This window comes from Empidonax traillii, unplaced genomic scaffold, assembly GCF_003031625.1.
Source record: "Empidonax traillii isolate 1590-97213 ecotype Southwest subspecies unplaced genomic scaffold, ASM303162v1 scaffold525:size621053, whole genome shotgun sequence".
In the NCBI taxonomy this organism is placed as follows: Eukaryota; Metazoa; Chordata; class Aves; order Passeriformes; family Tyrannidae; genus Empidonax; species Empidonax traillii.
This window is the reverse complement of record NW_020955718.1, coordinates 41,818-58,345: the sequence shown is the minus strand read 5'-3', so window position 1 is coordinate 58,345 and position 16,528 is coordinate 41,818. Positions and strand designations below refer to the sequence as shown.

Here is a 16,528-nt window from a genome sequence, read left to right as displayed (position 1 = left end):
ACTGTGGCTACTTCAGCCTCAGCTTCACCAATAGGTTTGCCAAGTGGCCAGAGAACTGTGAATTTGCTCTGTACATACAGACATTAAATTACACTCCTAACCTAAGTAAAACAAATTATTTAAAACAAAAAAAAAACTTCATCACTTTATTGCAGCTTCAGACATTAACATTTCTTATCTTGGTCTCTGCAAGTGCATTCATATCCTGCTCCAGTGCAAATGTAAATCACTCCTGATTTACAGTCAGTAAACACAAGCATGATAGTATCATATTCAACAATATAACAAAGTAATGGCATGTATTTCCCACCTCTCAATAAAGAAAATTGAAGAACCATACAGTGTAAACTAACCCAGCCTACACCTCACAATCTTACAAAAGACTAAGACTAACAAATGCTAAGGTTTTGCCTCTTGCTTCATTAGCATAACTAATGAGACCCTGAAAGACAGAGGTTGCACAGACTCCTACCTACTCCCACCTGCAGCATTTACAAAGATGATAGAGGGTGGTGAGGCAGAATAAACCTAAACCTCAGCTGAATGACAGTGGTAATGGCACTGTGGTAATACCTGAACACCCCCACAGTGTTCCTGCACTAACATCACATCATACAGAGTAAGTAACTAATATGCAAAGGGGTTAATTAACCTGTAAATAGTCTTGAAAATAACTCATGGCAGAATCAAGGAAGTGTGGATTCCCACGATGAAATGCTTTAACTGCAGAAAGACACAAGAAGCTCTGAGATGTTCCTGAACTGAGGTAAGAGACAATACCCAAAACAGCCTCGAGGGTTTTTGAGGCGCAGAGGATGAACAGGTACAAACCTGCAACACTTCAGGTACCCTGCAGGAACCGAGTTACCCCGCTATCACTCAGGAGCACTGGAGAACCTCATCCTTCAAGGAATGTTCAAGCCACTTCCTGATTACAGAGGAGCACCTGGGACAAGATCCAGGACCCCAGCAGTTCCAGGAGTAGCAGTGTTCAGATTCACGTGGTCGTAACTCAAGACTGACTTGCAAAAACAAAAGGGTCAGCTGTTCTAAAAGGCTTTTTCTATCCCTCATCGTTCCTTTGAAAATAGATTTATTTTGCTTAGCAAAGATGTAACTTTTCTGGCAGGACAGTGAACCTTTTGCACGTCAGTAAAACAATGGTTTTTTTGCTCCCTTTGCAGTAACTTCAAAGTAAGCTATTTTAACAAATCACACATAAGTATGACCTAAGCAGATGTGTTCAAAGCTGTAATTATTCAACAGTGCACTTGAAAAAAACATAAACCATATTCCCATTAAAAGCAGCTCCAAGAGCTTCCACAACTGAGGCATCAATCCAGTGCAGCCCATGCAGAGCACTGCACATTGGCAGTTTCATCCACCTCCTTATGATCCTGCCTTTTCATTTTCCTTTAAACAGAGTTAAAAATAAATTTTTACTAACTTAAATTCTTTATAAGTTTGTAATGAATTATAATGTAGATCAGAAAAAAATATTAAAAAGGTTGTCTTTATTATTCATTACTAAGCGTTTGCTACTGGGCATCTAATAAAGCCACAGATTACTTTTAAAATATTCATTACCTACACCAAAAGCTTTATTAAGTATCTCATAAAAATGCTACAAAACAAAAATTCTGAGTCTTAATCACATGGAAAATATTCAGCACCGAAAAAGAAAAAAAATATGAAAAACAATGCCATAAATGTAGGAATATATGCTTTTGGACCTCTATAATTGGGAAATAAGGTGGTATTTTCACGTTTATAATTCTGTGAAGGCTTATTGAAATGGGAACATTATTGCTATTTCTTTGCCAAGGAGGCAGATTGACCACGATGGCCATTACCTGAGACTGTATTTTCCAACTTAATGTGAGGTACTGAGACTTAACATGAAACAACTTTCAAAAGTGAGCTAGCTCTTTGATGAAAGGTTTAGTTCAGAGACAAAATTTACCTGTAAATTGTAATAACACTGAACTATTTGCCTATGCAAAATAAGCTAGAAATTAAATATTGAACAAGTTCACAATACTACAGATGCTTAAAAATCTTTAAAAGTTACCTTGAATCAAGAACCTGAGAATAAATACATCCCTTCCCTCCATCTCACAAAAGGACTCTTTATGCTACAGAACCCTCTTGCCCCCCAAATCTGTCAGAAGCTGGTGTTTCCACAGCTTCGCAGCTGACAAAAAGGGTACACCAGTTTTTTTGTTTTAGAAGAATTCTAACAGAAATCCCCCTGCTTTAGGCTGGAATGAATCAGTATTTTCTACCAGTGCTCTGCTGCCTCGCTTCAGTTTTAGGACCCCGAGGAAGGAACCTTCTCATTTCATTTTACCTATCCTGACACGTAGGCTAATTGTAAAGACAGAGAACAAGTCACTCCACAGGCCAGTAATTCTGCCTTTTGAAATGTTTATTTTTTAAAGAAATCTACCTTTTTTTTCCCCCCCCGTGTCATTCTTAAGCTTAAAAAGGAAGAAACAGTTTGTGAAGGTGACAGAACGAAGTTGTACAGATTTTCTTCTCATACTGACTTCACACACTTTTAGGAAAAAGCAAAGCACTGTCCAGGGGCTGAGTAACACTCAATATGTTACAGAAGGGACTCAGTAATCACTAAAAAAGTCAGTAATCAGTGAAAAAACTCAGTAAAAAAAAGGCCATCTTTGAAACATATTGGTTCTGTCATCACAGTAGTCACTCTGCGTCTCAAAGAAAAAAAGAACAGTGATTTAAAATGCTTAAGGGCAGTTTCTGTATTAAAGCTTCAGTTCAGATTAGAAATGTGATTTTGAAGCAAATTCACTGATCATACCCACTCACTGCTGCTTGGCTGGTATGACAGAGCTGCCTTGGAGAATATCACTTTAATTCCTTTTGGGCAAGAGTGAACCAGATGTGCTTGAACTGCTGCAAACCGGAATTCTCTCCAAAGGGCCAGGCAGCAGCAGGTGTGGAATGGAACTCTCCAAAAAGCATGTGAAGACCAAAACTGGCTCCTGATCACGTAAGTGTTTCACCCTCTGCAGACCTGCTCCCTTTACACCACTCCACTTACTAATGCAGATGAAGCCTAAAGCGTGCAGTGAAATCCTTTCAGATCAGCCTGTGGTCATCGATCTTCCATGGCCCCAAACCTATAATGATGCTCAGTGCTTCTCATCAAAGCCAGCTCCAAACAGACATTCAAGAACACGTTCACTCAAAGTAACTGCTATTTTCTTATGAGACACAGTCCTTAGATCTGACATGGAAACGAGAAGCACAAAGAGCAACTCCCTGCATGTCAATCTGAAGGGCAGCAGCAGACAGGAAGGGTGGGGGCAATGCTTTCTGCGTGGAGATGAAAAATGATGAGTGTTTTCTCCCCTTTTCAGGGGGTTTTCCCAGCAGTTTGAGTGTCAAGACAATAACAGGTTGCTTTTCATACACGGATTGTTTGAGACAGATGTCAAAATCAAAGGGGGAAAAGAAATGCCACCTCAAGCAGGGTGTCAATCCAATCCATATTTTCCTTGTCTATCTCTGCCAAAGGCTGAGGCATAGAGTGAATAAAAAAACCCAGCACACATCAAAATAAACCCTGTGGTCTCTGTTGTAGCTGTACAGTCAGGCCATGAACTTGGCATCAATCACAGTCCTTCTCTCAGCCTTTTACACTGCTCTTCTCAAACAGAGAATTTTGTACTCACAAACAAAGGCTGGATATGGAATTTATTAACAAAAGGCATTATGTCATAGCAGCACACAGCCAAAGAGATGAGGCTCCCTTCCCTCACTGACATCAACAGGCTTCTGGAGGTCAACACAGCAAACACATCTGCTAAATACGTAGGGCTGGGTGCCCACAGAGCAACAAACTCCTGCTCAGCCACTGCACAGCCAGGAAAACCCCTGCTCAAGAAACATCCCCCTGCTACATTTGTCAACCTCTAACCAGCTTCCTCCTCGGTAATTTTGCATTGGATTTCTACCTTCTGAACCAAAAAGGGCAGTTGGGCAACTTCTTAGGGAGATGCTGGCAATCTTTTCCAACTTTCACACTCACTTTTCTGGCACTTTTTAGAAAACAGCAATGCAGTAGAAATAGCCTTCCTGACGTCTTCATAAAAGAAAAGCTTTCCCAACAAAAACAGTCCTCTGTTGAACTTTAATACCCCTCCAACTAAAAAATAAAAATTAGGAAAACAGAACAACAGGAACTCTTCATCTCATCTGAATCCAAATGACCTAACTAGAAAGGAACAAAGCTGTCACATGGAAGAATCTTCAGAGAGAAGACTCTGTGTAGCTAACTAGAAACTGCTAACTGAATGAAGTAAGCTGTGAGTGCTCTCCCTCCTTCAGACTTTTTTCAAAGAACTTTTTCTTGGAAAACCATGAGAAAAGCTTCTACTTTGGTAAACATGTGTGATACATTCCTACACTGTGTTTTAGCTGTGAACTCACACAAGCACTGACACGAACTACACTCAGCAATTGCCCATATATGTTAGAATGGACATGGAGTAGGCACTCTGTACGCTCAGCCTTCAGTAGCTGATGCTGTCGTGACCCCAGTCAACAGGAACAGACCCAGAAGTGCTGAGGAAAGCAGTTTGCCCTCTGATAAAGATCACCTGACTTCCTACTTGGGTAACTACTGCACAGAAATGCAGGCAGATGCTTCTTTGGGAAGAACCATCTCGTGTTGAATGGTGTCTAGCTGCACATTGCTCCTACAAGAGTAATAACCACTTCCCAAAATACTAAAATATAAGAAACAGCTCCTACACAGCCACAGGAATGGCTGAAGTGCTGCAGTGACGTGCTAAGGCTACCACTTATTGGGAAGTGCCACAATCAATCTGATCCATCCTTACTTCCCCCACAAACACCACCGTCAGCAAATCAGTAGCACACTCCTACTGAGGCTGCCCTCCAAACCAGCCTTCAGCTGCAGGACCAGTTTTAGTTACTGCTGCTGTTTCTCAGTGTGGAGGTGCTGAGCCCCTCACCAATCTGCCCGAGCAAGACTCCAGCCTGCAACTCTTCGATTCTCGGGCAGAGAACAGGGATAACTGCAGGATCACATAATCAGAACCCAGGTGATCCCTGCACCCAGGAGACACAACAGGACGCTCTTAATAGCTTTGCCTTCTGTTAGACACAAAAGCAACCTTGTTTGGGGCACTAAGCTGCCAACAGCCAAAAAGGAAGAATAGCAGCTACTTGAAAATACTCCCTGCCATTGAATTTTTACCTACTGCAAGTACTAGAAGCAGAGTTTCAGGAGCTGTTATTCACTTTCACATAGTAATTTTTCTAGACAAGAACAAACAGGCAGGATGTTTCCAGGGCACGGAGATTACAGTGCAGGACTACCAGAAGAGACAGTGGCTCCATAAGGAGAAAACACACTTATTTCTGAGTTTTTCTGCTTACAAGTCACCTGATGCAGTAGCTGGAATTAGGTGCAGCAGGAACGACGACAACATTCTCCACCACCCCTTCCCTAGTGACATGGGGTTATTATCTGTATCCTCCTACTCCCAGTGCTCATTTCTGAAGCTCCTTATAAATAAGATGCTGTATCTTTGCTTATTATATTCAGTTAAAAGTAGTTCTGCACACAGCAACTTCTCCCAAGCCATCAAATATAGAAGTCTTACTTACAGGAGCCAGCTTTGGCTTTGTAACAAAAATAATCAGGCTATATTCACTTAGTTTAAATGTACCCTCCTTAATTTGAAGAGCACTGACTTGATAAATAATGTGTGAGTGCAAAAGTGTTTCACAGACACAACCATGTTCATGGATCTCTGCAAGGTATAATTCTGGTTATGCATTTACTTTATCTGATGAGATGTACTCTAGACAGGAGAGAGCTGTTTTAAAAAAGTTTCCTCTATCAAAACCAAAGTGGAACCGAATCAGCATTTGTGCAGGAAGAATTTGTTCAATTAATGTTCACTTAGGCAGTATTTCCTCTGTAAGTGATGAATTGACACCTCACTCCATTTTTTGCATCTGAGTGCTCAGAGAAGCGCTCCCACCAGGGAGACCACAGCAGGGCCATTCATCCTGCACCTCCCTGCCTGCAGCCACCAGCACAGGCACCCGGGGAGCTTTGGGCAACATCAACACCAAGGGCCACGTCTGTGTCCCACTGCCCTTCTGACTCTTTTTGTTTCTCTGTCTTTTTGAGGCGCAGCAGGAACTTTGTTCAAAAATCAGATGAACCTGAAGTGTACTTAACAGTCCTTCCTGGACAAAATTTCAAATGAAAATGCCAGCTTCCAGGCTCTGATAGAATGACAAAGTACTGTAAACAAAACCCACTCTGGACAGAAAAACATAGCAACAAATTTCAAGAGCAAGAGCAGATGTTACTCTTATCCTCCAGTCTAGATCACAAACGGATTAAGCCAATTTTGTAATTTGTTTTTTCAGGCAGAGGGAAGGCATGCTTCTCCTCTCACTGAAGTGGCAGTTGCAGCATCTCTTTAAAAAACAGCCCCAGGATTCCATTTCTCTCTATAGATCATAATTTCCCTGACTTTAATTTCCTAATCATATCCATCCATAACGGTATTTTTTCCCCTCTCGTAACACAGCAACTCTTTTTTGCTCAACCAAGTCTGTATCAAACATCAGGAAACAGCAGCACAGACTGACATTGGGAAGTAAAGTAAATAACAAACACTGACTTCTATCCTGTTTTCATAGAGCCCTTACACTTCCAAAAATGAAGGTAATATTCTGATCTATTATGGTCTGAATTCCAGCAAGCCACAAAGAACAGCTGAGAACGGCAGAAAAAAAAATACAACACTAGAACCTTTCCAGCACTTCTACAGTACTGTATCATGTGCTGGCTATCTTCAGTTATCTCCCAGGAAGCTGTTAGCAAGCTTAGAATTTTACTCAGGCATTCTTTAACTCAATTTAAAGATCCTCTTACACAAGATTTAACCAATTCAGATCACAGATCATACATGTCAGTATTTACAGTCTAAATAATTTTGTTTAAATAAATTGACAGTCAGCCTGAAATGAATCCAAGGAAGTCACTCAATAAACAAGAGACTCCATATACAGCAACACAGTCAGTGACAGCTTACTTCTTATTTTTCAGTGTTTTCTTTTCATTTTACTCCTGCAATTAGCAGAGCTGGGAGGAGGTATTTCCGATTTCACACACACACACACCACCACCACAGGTCTTTTCCTTTCAACAGCTCATCTGCAATTTCTATTTGAATATGCTGTTATCACCACAGAAAGTTAATTACATAGCAACAACATCTGACATCGCTTATGTCAGAGGTTTGACCGGCATTACCTTTGCACTGTCATTGGGAAAAAAAATAATTCTTCGCCTGAAAAACTCACACACAAAAGTTATTTAATTTTAAGGCGATATCCCCTGAATTTTCCCTGATCCTGTTGCAGCAAGGATCTGACTGGGTTTCATGACACTGTTGACTCTCTTTGGCACAGAATAAAATGTGAGGCCCAGGGCTGGGGATTCCTCATGGCTCTGCTATTCCCCAGGAGATCTGATCTGCCTGCCTTACGTCATAATCACAAGCCATACAGGAAAGCAAACATTTGTTCCCTCAGATCTCAAGGCAACCACCACTTTGTAGAAAGTCTCATTTGGGGGGGAAGGGGGGGGAGAGAGAAAAAAAAAGTTCAAGTGTGCCACATTTCCTCATGCCCTAGAGGAATCTGTATTCATTTGCAATTTTCCCCTGTTTGCTGTGGATCTCTGCAATATCTGAAAGCACTGTGGCTTTCCACACTCCCATCATAACAAGAACTCAAGGGGTTTACTTACGCATTAGGTTGTAAATGTGCTTTTCTGCAACGTGTTCCGTAAACAGCTTTATAAGGTCATCTTTTAAGTCTCTGTTAAGCTTGGTTTCTATGTAAAATTTATTCTGGAAAATAAGACAGAAGTTTTCAAGTTTGTTTCTCACAACAGCAAATAAAGTAAACTTTTTTTTTCCCCCTGAACAAAAACAGGTCAGAATTTTAAAGCTGTAGAATATTTCACCTGTAAAATGATGACTTGGGTATTTCTGCCAGTGTCTAAAAGTGATTAAGCCATTAAAACAGGTAGGTTACAATAATAAATCATCAGTACAACTATCCACTTCAGTGGTTCATTGACAATCTCAAAGGAGAGCTACTCAGAATTAATCAGCTGTAGAAATAAGGGATATATACAAATCTGGACAAAACTGAACTACATTAAAATTTTTAGGATTCCATTATCTTGACCTACTCAGCTTTAATAATAAATGTACTTCTTTGAAGAAAAAAAAAAATCAAAGAAAATTCTATTAATGAGTTCCTTCAGAGCCCCTGTACCTAATGTACTATTCAGAATTACTCCTCAGTTCCCAGCCTGCAGTTAATAGTAAGATTTCTTGCTGTATTTTATTGATAGGTGTGTTTTAAATGGTGGGAAAAAAAATAATTGCTCCAAGACAAGTCTCCTCTCATTAAAATGCTAACTTTGAAGTAGGACAGTTGAATTCAACTGGACAACTTGTGTAAGAGTTCAACAGATTATCTAATAGAAAACAAACTCAAAAATAACATGCAGGAACCCTTATCTGACAGGTTTAGTAGAGGAAGGGATATCTTAAGGAAGAAAGGTTTTTTTCAGATTTTAAATCAAGTTGTTCTCCTGAAGCATTTAACAAAACTGGAACAAACTCTCAGAACACTATTAGAGCAATCTTTACATGTTTCTGTGAGACCCAATCCCTTGGCCATCAGCAAAACTATAAACACACCACAACGCTGTCCATGAAGAAACCACTTAAATTTTCAAGGCAAGCTTTCAGCAGCAGTTACTTATGTGTAATAAAACCTGAACCTGTTAGAAACAAAGGCCATCTGAGGGCTCAATCCATGCCCCTGCTGCAGTTTAGGTTTGTTGCAGTGATGGACAACAACCTCAGAAAGGTATTTTTTTAATTTAGTGAACTTCCTGCTGGTGGTTCCCCCCAACACCTGCAGAGATTTTATCAAGGGCTATTTTATTACTCAGTTGTTTCCCCCTCACCTGGACCTGTTCTCTGAACAGAGACTGAGGAAACACTCTGCAGACAGAATAACCTGTCTCATGAGGAACAGACTGACTTCCTTGGTGATGGTTTTGGTCAGTGGTGAATTGCCAGTGCAACAGAAATCCACAGCAACTCGAGATCCGTGTCTCCAAGGCAGTGTTAGGATACACACCCTGCTCCAGTCCTTCACCAGACCATGTTCCTAAAGCATTCCCACCTCGAGGTTCCTGACCACACAACCCCAAGTACCCACAGGAGCAACAAACAGCAGTTGTGTTTGTCACACATGTCAAACTGCTAACCCTGAGGAGCTGGCACATGAGAGGCTCCCAGCTAAGGACAGAACTCACTCCAGTCCTTCCCCAGCCTCAAGACCTTTGGACATTAAAAGGAGCTGGCAACAACAGGTGCAACTCTGATGCTGCCTTTTAGCCTAGACTTTTAAGTTTCAGTAGTGGAAAAGCAACATAAAAATAATTTAAAAAAACCAAAACAACCCAGCAGCTATAAGATAGCACTTACACACAGAACAGATGTAAAACACTATTCACATCTGCTCACTTTGAAACACCTTTCCAAAAAGATGGTACACTTGTGGGAGTTTAAATAGACAGTGAAAAAATCATCTAACATAAGTACTCCACTTCCAATCCACGCTGGTGAAAGGAGATGGCAGAAGAGCTGTCACCTTCCCCATTCTTAGTAGTGGAAAAACAGGAAGATTTTCTGTATAACATGCCACTACCTAGGCTGGACCAGCATTTCTTGAAAAACGTCTCAAGTCCCCTAAAGGCCTAAGTGACAGGTAAAAGGGAAGCAGACACCGCTAACTGAGAAAGCCAGGTATGATACAAACACTTATTCTACGAAACAATTCGACACCGTATCACAAAGCAATCTGGCAAATCTTAAAAGATATAACTGAGTTATTATTAAGATGAGATCAATAAATACTTGAAAGGAGAAAAACCAGTATATGGGAACGGTTATCATTTCCTCCACATGTGCATACTCACATATATTTGTGTTTACAGACACACACAAAATGCCCTCTAGCTGATAACCAACAAAGTGCAATACCACCCAGTAAGAATAATAATGTTTTAGAGGCAATGAAAAAATTCTTAACTATCCATAAACCACAGTGCTCACAAATGTTAAGTTCATATAATGCATCAAGGTAACAGATTTTCTTCTACATCTCTAAGTAAAACGAGCAATTGAGAATCTGTAAGAAAAAAATACATTATCTAAATGCTGATTTTAATTTTCATTGAAGTGGAAATACGGTTCTTATTCATTTATGTGTGTAGCATAATGTGATGTGTACAATCTCTAAGCATGCAGAATAGCCTCATTTACATTTACAAAGCAAACAGTTACTCACTAGGAATAAAGCACTGTGTACTAAGCTTACTTCCAGCTTAATTTGCTTTATCTTCTGTTACATTCCAGAACTTTTGAAGGAGCCTAAACCCACGGAATCTTAGAGGGACCAAAGTACTTTGGGTCTCCCTGCTTTTCTGAAAAGTCTGCTGTAGCAGCATAAGGAAAGCAAAGGAAGGTGCTGCTGCTGCTGTCAACACACAGGGCTCAGCCCAACACCAAACACTAAGGCACCTTCCAGTTCGACAGAAAAGCTTCACTTTTTCCTCAGCTTCACATATTTTAAAGTACTTAAATGCATGTTAAAAGCTTCCCAAAGCAGCAACGTAATTATCCTTTCAGAACCAGGTTCTGAAGTGCAATTCAACAGCCTTGGAAACTCCTGATTAAAGCAATCACAGGGAAGGAAAGCTCTGTCACCTCTGATATAAAGGCAGAGTTCAACAACTTAGTCCTCCTCACTTAAAAATGCATTGAAAGTATCTGTTAAAGTAACTGCAAAGCTGCAATTTACAGTGTAGAGCAATTAGGCTTTCACCTCTTGAAATTGTTTTTTAATTGTATTTTTTTGTCCAAACAGAGGAAACTGCTGCTGCTGTATAAGAGAAAACTGGATTGGACACTACAGTGTAAGACTGCCAGAGTATCTGTACACAAAAGTACTTGCAAATGCCTACAGAAAAAACTAAGAGAGACAAACATTTTCAATCCTGACTTCTTTAGAGATATTTTCCACATCATGCACAACACTGATTAATAACTTATTTCAGTGAAAGTATGTTCAGGTACCAGAGTCAAACTTTAATATAAACAAGATACAAGATCACCTGCAGATACGAACACCTCATCCTAACTGTGTACAAAGAAAGATGTGGAAACCTACTTGCCAATTATACCTCATCTGGTCAGAGAGGAAAACCCTGTACTGATAAAACCCACCTGTTCCTATGTCTGTCATGAACAGTTTTTCAATATTAGCTACTGCAGTCTTAATTGTGGAGGACAAATTTCGACTTCTGTGATGGGAGACCACCACCGAAGTGAGCATTCAATAGAGTACACACCTGAACAGCTTATCTCCATCTGAAAATGGGTATTAAATTGTGAGGTCACTCAAACACCGGCCTGCAATAAACAAGTTATGCACACACAGGTCACAAAGTGGGTACCATCCAAAAATATCTGGATGCAACAGGGAAAAAAGTCTCTTCCTAGTTTACCCCAGCATTTCACAACAGGAAGCAAGAGAACAACTAAAAAATCATCAGAGGAACACATCCCTTAGCTTAAAAGTGATGCTGGAGCAACTGGATTCTATTCTGTATTTACCAGATAAAAGAGCAGGTTAGAGTCACCCAGTTCCAGAAAGGCAAATTCCTCTTTTAATGCAACAAATCTGTTTGGCAACACTCAAAGACTGTAGCAAGCTACCTACAGTCAATGAAATGTAGGAGAACCTCCAAAAGATACAGCTTCCCAAACTCTGAGAAACTACCAAAGAGAAGCATTTTGAAAAGTTTGAGGTTTATTTAATGTAAAGCACTTAAAAGTTTTTTTGAAAAGTTTCTTTCCCAACAAATAAGTCTTTTTTTAATTATTTCTAAGTGAAGCCAATGCAAGGACAAATTTCAAGCTTAAGTTATTCATTACCACAGAAAAGCCCCCAACCAATAAAAGTCTTGGCACTTTGAAAAAACATCCGCAAATTATAAACGTCTTCAGAGATATAAAAGATTTCATAAACTATAAAATCAACACAAAACCTCTTAAAACCAAAGGTTTCTAAATCTTTTCAAGTATCCCTGACAGTGCTATGAACATAAGCTTGTCTTCATCCATTCAACACTCTAAACTGCTTTATCAAATGACAACATTTCCAAGATACATTTCTTCCTGTCTTGTCTGAATCTGTGCTATTTAAAAGCAAGAAATCATCATCTCCATAATCTGCCCAAACTAAGAAGCCAAAATGTAACAAGCCAATAAATGATGTCTGTTCAAAAAGATACAAATAATAAATTATTTGGGGTGGGTTTTTTCCCTGATCACAATAAAACCCACTCTTCCCACTCCCAGGAAAGAATTGTTAGGGCAGGAAAGAACTAGAAAACTCTACATTTAAGAAGCCCAGCTTCCCTTTTCTCTCCCCATACAACTTGATCAGTACTGTTAGGCAGGTAGCAACACCAGGCATGAATGATAAGCTTTACATGTCAAAAATCATTATAGCTGCAATTTATTCTTCTCACTTTCAGTCAGCATCTCATGTACGGACATATTTATTTGAAAAGAATTTTCTAAAACTTACCATATATATGAAAAGAGGCACAATGCTCTGCAATGCTCCCATATACTGTCCAAGAGCTATGTTAAATCTTTCAATATAGAGATCTGGAGGGCTGGCCTGCAAGAAACCGTAAAAGTCAGGTTGGAATTTGAACAAGGGAAAGATCTGGAACAGCACGGGCCACGCTTTCACAGCAAACTCTGACACCTACAAAGCATTTGATACACCAGCTCCACACAAAGCCAGCCACACATCATTCCAGAGTTTCTGCTCTAACTCCCTCCAGCAGGACCAATCTTCATCACTGACTGGTTTTGGCCTAGGACTGTGTCAGTGCCCAGCACAAGGTCCATTCAGCAGGAAACACAGAATTGCTGTAACAAACTAGCACTGAGCATGTGCAAATAAAAACACTGAGCAGAGATCAGACCTTCACTTAGAAAGCACTCCCTGCCATGCCTGGGATCCCTCACCAGGTGTGAACAGGTGCTGCAGTGTGTGCTCACCCCCCACCACAGAAGGGGAAGGGCAGGTTAAGCTGCTGCTCTGCCCCGAGCTGGCCAGTGGCACACCTGGCAGCTCCAGGGAGCACTGCCCTCCACACCTCTGCATCTGAGAGAAAACACTTGGACATCTCTGCTGGGTCACCGAGGGCAGGGCAAGTGTTCAGGGGATTGAGCTGGAGCCACTGTGAGGAAGCCACATCCTCAGATAGAGCTCTGCATCCAGAGCCCTGCGCTCCAGGCCAGGCCTAGGGAAGTCTCGTGCTGTGCTCCAACACACAGCATCCCCCTGGAGCCCCCAGCCAAGCTCTGCTACACAAAACCCCAATGTGCCAGCTTTAGGATAGGCTTTGTAGGGCTGTTTACTGTGTACAATACCCTATTTCCCAAAGAAGGAGATAAGGAAGCTAAAAAGGTCTGCAGCAAGCTGAATTAAATTGAGAAGGGAAGCACTAACCAGTGCTTCTGTCACAATATTTATGGGGAGGCATGCAGGGGAGCTGCACTGCTCTTACACACCCACTCTTTGGGCTTTCCAGAGGGGCTGGGTGGATGCCTGAGGTCCTGCTGTTCGCACACACCCCCCTACACACACCCAGGGCAAAGTGCTGCTGCTGCTGGGAACCAAAACTGCCTTCCCCTCTGGCACTCACCAAGCCTGAAGAGGGCAGAGGATACAGCAGTAACTGGGACCTCGCAAGAAAACAAGTCCAAAGATTTTCCTAAATCCAAAGCATCTGTGGCATGAAAAACACTCCAGGCTTAGCTGCACCTCAACCACCTTATCAGAACTTATAGCTATCTTCACACAGCAGATTTTTCGGCCTTTGTATGGACATTCACATGGGGCCCTAAGAGAACAGTTCAAATTTATGTTGATATCTTGCTCTATTAAGTATTCTAAATTTATGAAAGTTTTGGGGTTTTTTTTTGCCTTTAAATTAGCTTCTTTTGCCTTCCTTCTTCATATGCTTAATGAACACGTGGGTAATTTTCACAGCAAACACCAATACAGAGCAGATAGTTCAGAAAGGAAAGCAAAACTGGCAAAGGAATAAAGAGCATTATTCCATATGCAGTTGCCAAAGGTTATATATGGTTATTCCTCATTTTGATCTGAAGGTTTTAATCTTATTGCAGATGCAGTTCTCAGGGGTGGCCAAACAAATTTTAGTTGAAAACGCCAACAACGTATAAAAGTAGCTATGAGCTCCAAGGACTCCCTTTCATATATAATTACATATATAATTTGTTGCAAATAACATGCAATGAAATCTGCATTTCTAAGCAGTATGTATTCCTGCTTCACTCCTTCTCAACCTCAACTTTAAATATGGTTATTCCCTGGGATTTGTAAAGACTCGGCACACAGCTTTCTGAGATTAAAGAAAAAGGGAAATTCTACTTCAAAGAACATGCCAGACAAAAGGAGACCACAGCCTGACACAGTGCACCACTCTTCTCTCACTGATACACTGCCCTTTTCATTTCAAAAGCAAAAACAAAACAACAAAAAAAAAACCAGCAAGGAAAAACAGAGACAGAAGCTGTCTGGGCAGGGTGTGATTTAATCCCAGGAACAGACTGCAGGCGATGGATCCCCTCAGTCTGCCACTCTTCTTACAGGGCACATTAAGGACTTGCATCTTCTTCCTCCACTGCAGATGAAAACTCTGCCAGCTCACCTCACAGAGCCTGTGTGCCAGCAAGAGAGACATTTTATGAGGGGACAACAACTGCACACCTGAGAATGACCTCCAGAGCCAAAGCTTGAACGGAAGAATACCTGGAAGCTGTTACCATCACCACTGCCTCAACTATTGCTTGACTTGTAAACTACCAAAACACCCAAGCCAAAGAGAAATCAACAGTATTTTCACAGCCCATCTCTGATTTATCATAATCTGGGGGAGGGGGAACAGAACCATCTGCTCCTGTTCATCACAGAGTTACTGTACAGCTGCTCCAAACTGCCAGACTGAAAGCAATTACTTGTTTGAGCACAGGAACTTTCTCCATATCTCTGCACTAACATTTATAATACAGTAACTGGACTAGTTTTATAGAAACTACTTGAATTTTATAAAATAAAAAGCAGTGCATGGCATCAAATTCATGAATATACAGAAGTTGCTGCAATTGTTTTCTTAAATGGCCATCATTAGAGTACATTTAAAATCTTTACTTATTCAGGTACAGCTATTAAAACAAAAAAAAATCCAAACCAAACAAAAAACACAATCAAACAAAAACCACAAAAAACAAACAAACAAAACAAACAATTTAAAAAAAAATAAAAAAGAAAAAAAACACACCCAAAACCAAAAACCCTCAATTGCTTAGGCTGACAGTTTTCACTCCTGGATCCTGATCCTAGTCCAGAAAAAGAGAACACATACATCCAACTGTTTTAATTACAGAGGGAAGGGTCAGAATTAAGCATGATACTTACTTCTTACAACTCCCCAGCAACTATTAAGTCCTTAAATCAACTCCTATCTTACCTGAGGGATGTATTACAGAAGCTATTCAAAGAAAGAAAAAATACACACTGCTAGCCTAAGGTTTTCCAGGAAGGAAGAGGATCTTCCTCCTGAATTCTATCAAAATGTTAATTCAGGGTTTGGGGGGGGGTTGCCTGTTGATTGTTTTTTGGTGTGTTTCAAGTTGTTTGTTTGATAAGCTGCATTTGCTTATCATCTTCAGCTTGGCTGTGAGTCAACCACTTCTCAGCATAAAATACTATGGTTGCTGTCTAAAAGCTGATATTAAATCTCCTTACACATCACAGTGGACATCTCAGCACCAAGAGAAATGAGAAGTAACAAGAAAACACATCTGAGAAAGGATGACATGCAGGATAAGACACAGCCAAACAAAACAAGCAATTGGAAATCCAGTATACTAAATTACCCTTCCCTTATTTGAAATCCAATATCTAGGCATTTCAATGAACTTGTGGCCAAGAAACTGTATACGTGAAAAAGATGTGGGTTTTTTCAGCCTGAAAAGCAGTGTGACTATCATTCTTCAGCTGAACACATGAATGAAATCAGCAGACGTGCTGCTGGCTCAACACAATCAGAAACGGCTTACAAGAAAGGAGCAGAGACAACAGCGCTTGAGGAACACCAAGTTAATCTGTTTATGAATAGCTGTCTGGCACAATCAGCCCTGCATTCAGGAAAGCTCACACTCCCACACCGAATGGGCAGTGCCACTTTGCTGGGAGCACACTCACTGCCAGAATGCCAGCACGTGCTGCAGCGCCT

At 40.7% G+C, this 16,528-nt stretch overlaps 1 protein-coding gene across 3 annotated transcripts in view; it reads right to left on the bottom strand.

Annotated features, from left to right (window-relative positions):
* The window catches only part of CACUL1 (CDK2 associated cullin domain 1), a 40,169-nt gene that overhangs the window by 9,376 nt on the left and 14,265 nt on the right, over positions 1 to 16,528 (bottom strand). For 2 of the 3 annotated variants that reach the window (XR_003572702.1, XM_027897008.1), the window contains exons 4-5: positions 12,775 to 12,870; positions 7,838 to 7,940 (exon numbers count right to left, since the gene is read on the bottom strand). Coding sequence is in view for 2 of the 3 variants with exons in the window: in XM_027897008.1 (XP_027752809.1) it covers positions 7,838 to 7,940; positions 12,775 to 12,870 (199 nt within the window). In the remaining variant the exon portion in view is untranslated. The remainder of the gene's footprint in view (positions 1 to 7,837; positions 7,941 to 12,774; positions 12,871 to 16,528) is intronic. The other variant, XM_027897009.1, reaches the window with a different exon arrangement.